This window comes from Aplidium turbinatum, chromosome 11 (assembly GCF_918807975.1).
Source record: "Aplidium turbinatum chromosome 11, kaAplTurb1.1, whole genome shotgun sequence".
NCBI lineage: Eukaryota > Metazoa > Chordata > Ascidiacea > Aplousobranchia > Polyclinidae > Aplidium > Aplidium turbinatum.
The window spans coordinates 2,813,001-2,824,332 of NC_137482.1; the positions used below are offsets into that span (position 1 = coordinate 2,813,001).

At 35.6% G+C, this 11,332-nt stretch overlaps 1 protein-coding gene across 1 annotated transcript; it reads left to right on the top strand.

Annotated features, from left to right (window-relative positions):
• Positions 1-8,706: 8,706 nt before the first annotated feature.
• LOC145780147 (C-type lectin lectoxin-Enh6-like) lies at positions 8,707-10,775 on the top strand. Its single transcript, XM_082591858.1, has 4 exons — positions 8,707-8,811; positions 9,398-9,442; positions 9,736-9,892; positions 10,267-10,775. The coding sequence occupies exons 3-4, from the start codon at positions 9,873-9,875 to the stop codon at positions 10,520-10,522; spliced, it is 276 nt and encodes a 91-aa protein (XP_082447984.1). The 5' UTR covers positions 8,707-8,811; positions 9,398-9,442; positions 9,736-9,872; the 3' UTR covers positions 10,523-10,775.
• The last annotated feature ends 557 nt before the right edge of the window (positions 10,776-11,332 follow it).

The following is an 11,332-nucleotide window of genomic DNA, read 5'->3' on the forward strand; positions in this document are numbered from 1 at the left end:
AATTAAATAGCGGCAAGATAAATCAAAATTGTCGTTTTTGGGTACCTTTGCAAAAATTGAAATATCAAGTTTAACATATAAAATTTCAAAATAATGACTTTTCAAACTTATAGACAAATGATTTGTTTTCACACCAGTGCAACTTCTGTTGAAATAGCACCAGCGGATAACACGTAACAGCTGATTGAATTTGATCCAAAAACGGCCCCCCCTTGAGCAGTTAACTTCCAAAAAAACGTTGAAAAGCAAAGGGTTTGGACGTCGATTTTTCTAGACGTAATACCTTCAGTGTTAATCAGAGGATGAAGGTTCACCCTTTTACCGCCCCAGAGATGCCCTGATGTGTCTCTGTTGTCATCACGTAATTACCAAGCTGAAATAAGCAAAGGAATTGCAAATGACTGATAATATGTACATGATGTCATCCTAAGTACCAGCACAATTGGCATTTCTTTTATAAACCGTAAAACACGCTAAGCGTTATTTTCTTTCTTGTAGCCTATAGAAATATAAAATTCTATTTCTAATTAGTTGCTGGGTGTTTGGCTTTTAAAATAAAAGTAGGGTATATCTAATAGCCTAGAGGTTCTCAAACTGTGCGTCGTTTCAACTTTTCAAGAGCGTCACGCCATGACTCCGTTTTCTATCTTAGATACAGATATCAATATCCCTTGAAATGTGCATTCGAGTTCATTATACGAATTTAGCACAACTAGAAAACTAGAAACTATACCAATTCTCACTTCGCCGGCAGACAAATGAAGGCTTGAGACACAAATAAATAAAAACTATTGATTTTTTTATCGCTGGATGCGTCGCAAGTCCAGCAAACTTTTCAAAAAACGTTGTAACGAAAACAGTTTGAGAATCACGTCTGCTATAACCAATTTACTTTGAAACACTGAAGTTTTTCAAATTTTTTTAAATATTTTCCTAGAACCATGGATATACAAAGATATTCATATTGCAGATTTAACGTAAAGTAATTCCTAATGAGGACACAAGTACGTGTCCATAACTTTTTAGTTTACTTTTAATTATGCTAAACTTCTTTCTGTCATAAAATATGGTAAACCTGTTGAAGTTATTATGTTTTGTCAGTCTATGGTTCAACAAAGCAAACTCTCTACCAAAGCTTTCTTTTCCTAAAAATCTTATAGGCTAATATTTTTACCATGGCAGATGTTTATATTCGGTGGAGATAGCCTACATGGACTCCCTTTCTTTTCAGGATTTTGTTTCGAAAACGTTGGATGTCAAATTCCAATGCTAGTGAACGATACCTTTCGCTTTCTACAATTTCGAGTTCAGAATAATAACTCCGAATATTACCAACAATGGGAGTTTAAACAACCTGATAGTGATGTAACATTCGCCATGTTTTTGCTGCAATTCCATTTAACTCGAGAAGGAGACAAAATCACGTTACCTGATAGTGAGTAACAGTAACACGTATGTGCCCTAGCTTTAGAAATCTTAAGCAAAACTCAATGTGGAACAATCAAAGCGTCATTCAAACTTTACTTTTTTCTCAGCAGCTCCAGTTTAGCACGAATGACGAAGATAGACATGTGTTTTGCCTGTGTGTGAATTCAAGGGTTCTTCAGCTTTGTAACATTAACGTTTGTCAAAGATTTCTTGTCAATCAATTGAATCAAATACCTGTTGGTGATTCTGCACTACTGGCACTTAGCCACTGGTAATAACAAAGCATTCATTTTGCATCATAGAATTTTTTTTATCATTTTAGGACAAATGTTGCCAACACCAGTATCAAGAAGCAGAGGGACAGACTGCTGGAGATATATTCTTTCAAGCAACGTGACATCGTGTTGTCAGAATCAATTAGAAAAAATCTATTGCCCTAGAAACAACGTCACCGAAAAAGCACCAGGAAGAATTTTTCTCTCAATAAATACTACCCGTGCTTCACAAGGTAGACAATACTTTCGAACTCGATTACAGTTCACTTCATTATTTGTGCCTTGCCCTGTCTGCGACACCCCTGGTAAGTTTGCATTTATAACTTTAGCATGATTTGTTTGGTTTGAGAAAGCAAACTTTTTTTAGTTAATGAAACAAAGCTTTATATCATCAATGATTCCTTGAAAAAATGGCATTAAGTTTATAGACTTTTGGTTAAAAATAATTCACAACACATAGACCTGTTTCTATGCGTCGGGTAAGCAAGGTTTAAGGAAGCCCATCTTTGTATTCAGTTTCAATGCTTCAACTAAATCTTAACCAAATGGATGTTTACTTGAATATGACACCTTATTTTTATGTGCTTACGAAAATGCACATAAAAAAATTTCAAACAAAAGTTTGCTTTGTTTCGAAATTGTGAGAAACAGAGTAGACTTTTCTCTCCAATCAACAAATATCCCCATACAACTGCAAACTAAATCAGTCTATTACTGGGTTGTAGAAACCTTAGGTTCGCTTTAGTATGATTTAATGATAGACAAAACCAATAGATAAAAATATTTAATGATAGATAAAAAAATTTTAACGTTTTTATTGGCACAAAATTAAAATGTTTCAACCAATCAAAAGAAATATGTGAAATCAAAAACATCAGAGTCTTTGAAATGCTTAAAGAAATCAAAAGACTATATTTTAACAACTTTACTTGCCATTGGGATGGAGTAATTTGCTCCTCAATCTCTACTTGGTTATGCTTCTCCTTGCATTGAGTAAATAGTTATTAAGAGAGTAAGTGATTGTAATTTCTATGTAACCTATTCTACTGTAGATCAAATAAACATATGCAATAGATTGAGTTTCGCTTTTAGCAGCATGACCGTTGCTTACTTCACAATGTAGATATTAACGTCCGGTTTTAGCCTGATGCTGTGAGTTCGCTGTGGTAATAGCGGATTGCACTAGCTCTCGAAACAACACTCAACAGACAGCAGCCTCAAGCCAAACAAAAGAGCCGCATTAGAACGATTCACTGACTTCAACACCATTCGTCATAGCACATAACGAGAAAACTGTGTTTCGAGAGCTAGTGCAACTCGCTATTACCACAGCGAACTCGCAGCATCAGGCTAAAACAGGTCTTTGAAACCTACATTGTGAAGTAAGCAACGGTCATGCTGCTAAAAGCTAAACTCAGTTTATTGCATTAATGTTCGCAAAGCCGGAGCCGCATGCGTCTCTCTAGCTCAGTGGTTCTCAAACGGTGTGCCCGGGCGCACTGGTGCGCCCCAGAGGTTATCTAGGTGTGCCCAACAGCATTCCTAAAAAAGTATTCTAATAAGAAAAACAAAAAGAATAGTTACCATATTAGATCAATTTTCTTATCTGCTCCTTCCGTTTAACATCATTATTACGATAATTTCAGGCACGGTCGCAGACATTCGGTAAAACTTGTATTTGTTGCTCACAATAGCAATTGTCTATTGTTGCTCACAATAGCAATTGTCTATGTGTGTTTTTTGCTGTTGGAGTAGATTCAGAATGTAATTGTAAAGCAGAAAGAAATTGCTAGTTGCTGAGTTAGTGTTCAAAGAAAAGGTGGTAGAGGTGTTAATAGTAGTGTGCTGTAGGTAGTCATTAATGAAGTATAGTAGTAAATAACTGTAATGCGGATTTTATAGTTAAGAATAAATTTCGTTGATGTAAATATCTTTTTTTTTAGAAAAATTTACTCTTACATATGGATAAGTTTCTTAAGAGAAAGCGTGACATTGATGAAGTTGACGCCGAAAGTGACTAAAATTTAAGTGTAAAAAAATGTACTAGTAAGAAAGCAAAACCACGACCGACTCGTAAATATGATGATAGCTATCTAAGTTTTGGGTTTTCCTGGATCGGAAGTCATGATAATCCTTTGCCTGTATGTTTAGTTTGCGGAATGAAGATGGCCAATGAATCAATGGTCCCTAGTAAACTTGCTAAACATTTTAAAAAGAAACACTTTTATCTACAAGATAAACCCATAAGCTATTTTCAGAGAATGTCTGAGCAACAACAAAAAACAGCAAGTTCCTTTAAGAGTATAGTGACTGTATCTGATAAAGCTCAAATTGCTTCTTACCAAGTCTCTGAACGGATTGCTCAAAATATGAAAGCTCATACTTTAGGTGAGTCAATTATTTTGCATGCTTGCAAAAAGATTGTCAGTACGATGTTAGGAAACGAAGCAGCATTAAAAATAAGCAGGATACCTCTGTCAGACGATACTGTTCGCAGGCGTATTCTGGAAATGTCTTCTGATATTGAGAAAAATGTAAGTGGTAATAAACTCCACTCTTCAGATTTTGCTCTGCAAGTTGATGAAACTACCGACATTACCAACAAGGCACAACTCATAGCATTCGTTCGTTTTATTAACGAAAACGAAATAACAAACCAGTTTCTTTTTTGCAAAGAATTAAGTGTGACTACTAAAGGTGAGGACGTTTTTAACATTCTGAATGACTACCTTGATAAGTGGCAGTTATCGTGGAAATCGTGTGTAGGTATTTGCACAGATGGAGCACCTTCTATGGTAGGTTGTATCAAGGGACTTGTATCTTTTATAAAGAAGAAAAACGAGAATGTTATTGTAACTCACTGCTTTCTGCATAGAGAGGCCTTGATGTCAAAAACCTTAGGAGAGAATTTAAGAGAGGTCTTAGATGAAGTTGTTAAGATGGTAAACTTTATAAAAGTAAGACCTGCAAAATCGCGGCTATTTGAAAAAATCTGTACCAATATGGAATCTCAACACAAACGATTACTTTTACATACCGAGGTGAGGTGGCTATCAAGAGGCAAAGTGCTTACTCGTGTACACGAGTTAAGACAAGAACTTCTTGTATTTTTTGAAGCAATGAAGCAGTCACATTTTTGTGACCTCTTGCAGTGTAAATTTTGGATTGCTAAATTACAATATTTGGCAGATATATTTCAGCATCTCAATATTTTGAACACCAGTATGCAAGGAAAAGGGCAAAACGTTCTTACATCCACTGACAAGATAAAAGCGTTTCAGAAAAAATTACACGTTTGGAAAAGTGCAGCGATTAAAGGTAGTTTAGAAATGTTCCCATTGGTAACTAATACTTGCAAAACTGAAATCCTTCCACTTGTAATTGAACATTTATCAACTTTAGAAGAAAAAATGAATTTTTACTTTCCATCACTTAACACTGCGCAATATGACTGGATTAGGAATCCTTTTTTAGAAAGTACCTCTGAATATAGTTTAACACTGACAGAAGAAGAAGAACTGGCAGCTGTGTCCACAGGTCGTGGATTGATGATGAAATACAAAGAGTGGTCTTTTGAAGCTTTTTGGATTTCTATCAGAAAAGAACATGTCGCGATATCTAAAAAGGCACTGACTGTTTTATTGCAATTTTCAACGTCATATTTATGTGAACTTGGCTTTTCTACCCTCGCCACAATTAAGTGTAAAAAGAGAGGAACTCTGCAATGCATCAATGAGGAAATGAGAGTTTGCCTCTCAAACATAAGACCGAACATTGAGAAAATCTCACAGGCTCATCAAGCACATGTTTCCCATTAATAAAAAGATAATTTCTTTATTTTTGAGTTTTATTGATTTGACTTAATTATGACATTTTAGTGCATTTTTATATAAAGTGTGCCCAGAATTATTTGTAGTATTGTAAGTGCGCTTAGACTGTAAAAAGTTTGAGAACCACTGTCTAGCTTCTCTAAAGTTGATGATGGTGGTATTAGTGCCGTATTTCACATTATTTTCTAACAACATAGTTATTCATCATAGCACATGCCTAGAGAATTGTGTACCGAAAGTTAATGCAATTCGCTACTACCACAGCAAACTCGTAGCATCAGGCTAAAACAGGTCTTTAATATCTACATTGTGAAGTAATCAGTGGTATTGTTAAATAATAATAGTAAATATCTACTGTAGGCTACATTGTGAAGAAACACTCATAACAAATAATTTCATAAACATACAAATCATAAACATAAAATTCTGACAAATGTTACAAGTTTCTTGCATTTTGTAGAAACAGATAAACGAAGATGGGTTACCGTACGTCATTGTTGATATGACTAAGTTTGTGACGTATGTGCAGCTCAGAATTTGATGGCGTGTTCAAGAAAAAACGAGAGTTTTCAACTGCCGTCTGCTCCTCCTTCTACTCCAGCTTCTATCCCAATTGGAAGGCCGGGAAAACGAGGAGTGGTTGGTCCGAAAGGTGATATGGGTATGAGGGGACTGAAGGGTGATTTGGGGGTTCGGGGACAGAAGGGAGATATGGGTTTGAAGGGTCCAAAAGGTCAAAAGGGAACATCAGCGAATGCGGAGGAAACAAATCGACTGACAGGTGAACAAAACAACAAATGTGTGTTAAAATGTTTGTTGCCATATACTTTGCAAGACCTCTATATTTCATCATCTATAAATTAATCCTTTAAATGCTGAAACTTTTGGGTGTTCATCAGGAAAGTTATCGTTTCTAGCAGTAATAGCAACGTTCATCTGGTGAAAGTAAAAGCTAAGGCAAACAAGTTATTGCTTTACTGACCTTTCGCTCATCATGACAATGCGCGTCCTCAGAACTACTAACATTCAAAAAAATTTACGAAGTTACATAGCCTACTACAGCGCGGTTGAAGGCAAGAGATCTTTTACAACTTGCAGGCTTGCAGGTTAAATGACTTGATTGCGTTTACTGTAATTAGCAAAAAAATGTTGGATCATTCCAATAACTGACCGGTATTCACGAACAACAAACTGACAACATTCACTGACCTGAACGTTCAACTCAAGCTCACCCATCTATTGAACAGACTTGCTCAATTTTTTATTTTTCCACTTTGCAAAAGAACGATAAAACTAACTCGAAATCTAACTGGTGTAAGGCAACGTTTCGTCATTTCCGAAGCATGAATTTTATGTCCATGTTTCAATAAACGGCATTGCACTACAAAAACAGTGCTTGGTGTGAAGAGCTGGAAGCTGTTTGTTTTGTCATTGCCAGTATTGTATAATCCAGCCAATCTCGCTTAATCGTACCACATCGGGACGCAACTTTCTAAAAGGTTCTATTAAAAAATCCCCTTTGAGCAACAAAGGAAAAAGGCAAATAATAGCTAAATTAACTTGTCGGTTTGCCACTGCCTGACATGGCGCAGGGGGTTAGGGGGTGGTAGTCATTGCATTGCATTGACGTGGGTTTGATTCCAACCACCGCTATGCTCATTTTTCTTCCGTAATTACCAAACAAACTTCGAAGGGAATTTTTTAATGGTACCTTTTCAAAACTTGCCATCGGGACCAAGCCAAACTGGCCCGATTAAACGTGAGCCGACTAAGCTGGATTGACTGAAAATAATTACATACATTAACGTCAAAAATATTACAGTAAGCTATTTACTGTAATTGCTTCAGCTCTGCTTGCTGCATTGAGCACTTGGTTTGCAATTGCTGCAATTAAGCTCTGGAAAACGCTAAAGCTATATATATATAGTTATATACTGTATGTTAACGTTGATGCATGTATATAAATATATACAGGCCCATGTGAGCACCGCCTTGCCCCTCTCCCGAAATTCACTAGTGGGCTTCTGACTGTAGTGATGGCTATTAAAAGTAAGGCAGGAAAGCACTAGGTTACGGCCGCAAACTCTTTCAATGTATAGGGAAAAAATTTACGTTTATCATTTCTGCAAATTACAGGCTAAACAATTCCATAGGTTTTTATGAAAAAATATTGAAAATGCCAACAAGGCAGTAGTGTAACCGGAAAAAACTTTGACAATGTAAGGCCTAGACTTTACTAAACAGCCGTGCCTCTCTACCCCCCCCCCCCCCCACTATTGGCGGGCACAGGGGCGGTTAACACGGCCCAGATATATATCATTTAGAAAAAAATAACAAGGAAAAGTTTTGTGCTACTTAAAGTTTGACGTAATACCGGCGCAAACGCAAACTGAAAAATAAAAATAAGCAGAAAAAAGTGAAACTGTAATCAACCGATCAAACGCATCAATTTGTAAGCCTACAAGCATGAAACATGAAAACGTCAAAATTATTTACGGCCAAAATTTGCAAACAATTATTGATTGGGACGTGACCATAGATTAGAAGGTAAAATTGTTTTTTGATGTAAAAATATGAAGTAAAGAGTTTTTAGTAATGAATATTGATATTTGTGGCGAAAATGCAACATAAAAAAACGTGTGGTAATGGTAAATTGAGATAAAAAAGAAGATAAAGTAAGTAATACAATTTACAGTTTTTTAATTTAAATTTGTGTCTGCGCTACTGAAAATTGTTTAGTATTGATGGCAGTAGAAGGATCTGCACTAGCAGTAAATATTTTTTCGGTGACGCATAAGTCGTATCATCTGATTGCTTTAAAGCTGGCAACGATTTTCAAGTTTGTTGTTATAGCTTTTCAATAACCAGATTAATTTGGAAAGTTTAATTGAATTATCTTCCCAGTTAGAGTTAATTGAGTTAAGTATTGGAAACAGAGATATTAGAAACAGTTTTTGTTTCCTGTAAAGAAATCCAACACATCAAATCATAAATGCATAAACTTTTTATCATAACACCACTCAGCAATAAGGTACCTTAGCTGAGTGGTGTTAATACTTTAGCAGCTAAGGTATAATACTCATGCATTATAAACGCTTCTAACCACATTCAAAGTAATATAAGTAAATTTCAATTAACCAGGATGACTCTACACTAAAAAGTGCAAATGCCGAGGATAAAAGAACTGTCCACTAAATGGAAATTGCCTCTTCGACTGTGTTGTCTGAGGCTCGCAAGACAACTCATCACTTAGCAGAAACATAATGGACTCACAGAAGGTAAGTTTAAACAAGATCTTGAAACCATGTAAAGTCTTTCAACAATCTAAAATCAAAAAATGAATTTTTCAAATTAATTTAGTCACTAAAAAAAATAAAAATATAATAAATTACAATTAAGTGAAAAATTGTTGCCAGCTTGAAGCCACACCGATGTGATTGAATCCATCACATCACGTACTGATGGATTCAGAAGATGTGATTTATGCTTCACCGAAAAAACGTATACTGTAGGTTACATTGTTACTTTAGATCCTTTTATGTTCATCAGTCTATTTTTTGTATGGTAACAACACCGCAAAAGTAGTCCCGAAATCACATAAGATACAATGTAGGCCTACAGAACGATTATAACTACTACCGGTACTCACACTATCAACAATAACAACAACCGATTCTGACTGACATTAAGCGTAGTTAATAGCCTCCAGTCAAATTTGACTTGCATGTTAGTTTGATCTGCATGTAGGACGTAGGTGTTCAGGTAGGTATGTTTCAGCATAAAGTAAAATCGTCAGCTGCACTAAGTGCGTTTAACTGCTTAGGTTAAGAATTTTTTTAACAAATTTATGTTGAATTGTCGCAGGAAGAATAGCAGCTCTGGAGCAGCAACTGGGTCTTCTGACGCGCGGTAAGAACCTCGAGATTTCAAAACACCAACAAATCTAACTTTTAAAATTGTTTTTTACAAACGTTTTCTTTTCAAGATTAATTAGGATAAGAAGTTTTTTATTACAACATAACTAAAAATTTCTATATGTATTACAATTAGTGTATACAACCTAAATTTTTTTCATAATATGAAAAAATAGTTTTCAATGCTTCAATAAAAACCAGTAATCTGTGCCTGTTAAAACGATATCAAATTAGCAATGAACACAACAGGAATTAGTTGGCAGTCAAAATTATATTCTTTTCCAACAGCCTTGACCACTGTGCCAGAATCAGGATGGTTTAACGGATTGAATGGATTCCAGTACAAGTTAACAGAAGCTGCAGCCAGTTGGCAAGCAACCCAAGCAGCTTGCCAAAAACTTAGAGGAGATCTTGCTATTCATGGGATGCAAAGTGATATTAGAAAGTTAGTGGTTGCTTGTTTTATTTTTAATTTTTGACCGATGCATTGTTGCCTCTACCTTGTCTCTCCCCTTGATTTTTTCTCAAGCTATTCTGCCTTCGCTTTATGCAATACTTGTCCGTAAATGATATACAGAGTTAGGTTTTATCGAATAAGAATATGCGAGGGATTTAGTGAGCTCAATATGTCCCTGGAATATGCAATCAGAAATAACAGCGTAGGTTAATATGTTGTAATCAGAGAAGTTTATTGGTGAATTCATTTCACAGAATACTACATTCACTGAAAACAACCTTTTGAAAAAGTTGTTTGTTTACTTTTGCAAAATATCACCTCTAAACCAGTCATGTCTTTTTGATGTTGATCTTATTTTTAAGGTACATATACAATGGAATGTCAGGTTCTGGTGGCCTTTGGATAGGATTGCGTGATGTTGAAGAAGAAGGAACGTTCAAATGGATAGATGAGACTGTTTCAACTCCAGACAATACTGCATGGTACATAGGAGAACCAAACGGAGGCATCGCAGAAAATTGTGCAGTGATAAATCCACCTCACTTCTTGCATCGCTTCAGCGATGCCAGATGTAATGGCTTCTTCAAAGGAATCTGTGAGAAACGTCTCACTGCTTAAAGCTGTGAGTTCAAACAAATAAAAGGACAAGAAAACTACAAGAAAGCTTTGTTTTGATTAATGTATTAAAATATCTTGAATCAATGGGCCACAAACACAACAGTCAAAACGAACGATTTTATACGAATGGCAAATGGAAGACCATGGAAGACCATGATTGCCAACGTCTGTATCAGATCAGGCACATAATCATCATCATTAAAATATCCACAAAGCCGATTTGTACTTATCATTTATATTTTACATTTTTTTTGTGCAGTGATCTATTTTGTAGCTATCAACGTTAATGGTAGTTCAACAACAAACTGTGGTTGACATGTTGAAATTTTCCTGCTTGTTTTTTTGCAATTGCTTTATGATGAAATACAATCATTGTAATTTTATGGAAATCTATGTTCATTCGGAGTAGTCTGCTAAGTAATCAACAACAAAATTGCGAATCAGAATATAATTTATATGCAGAACGTTTCAAACAGTTTCATTCGCTTTCATTAGCCTAGATTGCTTTTTATAGTCATGTTTGCAGCTTTCAGAAAGGCAGAGAAAGCAGAAACTAAACATCAGCTGGGTCAAAACCAAGCCGGTCAAAACTGGTTCTCCATTCAGGGAAATAGAAGCTTTCGTTGATATATTTCGCTTGGACAACCAACGGTCCTCAGTCGGCTGAGAAAACTAAATTCTTGTGTTCAAAATTCATCTCAGAGAAAAAAGATTTAAGTACACGTTTGTACAAATTGACTGAACAAAGTATAAAAAGATTAACTTTTAAGGACGATTAGGAAAAAGAATTACCTTCTGACATGTGTCAAA

Excerpts from the sequence above, each read along its gene's own strand:
- LOC145780147 (XM_082591858.1), top strand. The coding sequence starts at position 9,873 with ATGCAAAGTGATATTAGAAA. Across the intron at positions 9,893-10,266 it reads ATGCAAAGTGATATTAGAAA|GTACATATACAATGGAATGT; the intron begins GTTAGTGGTTGC and ends CTTATTTTTAAG.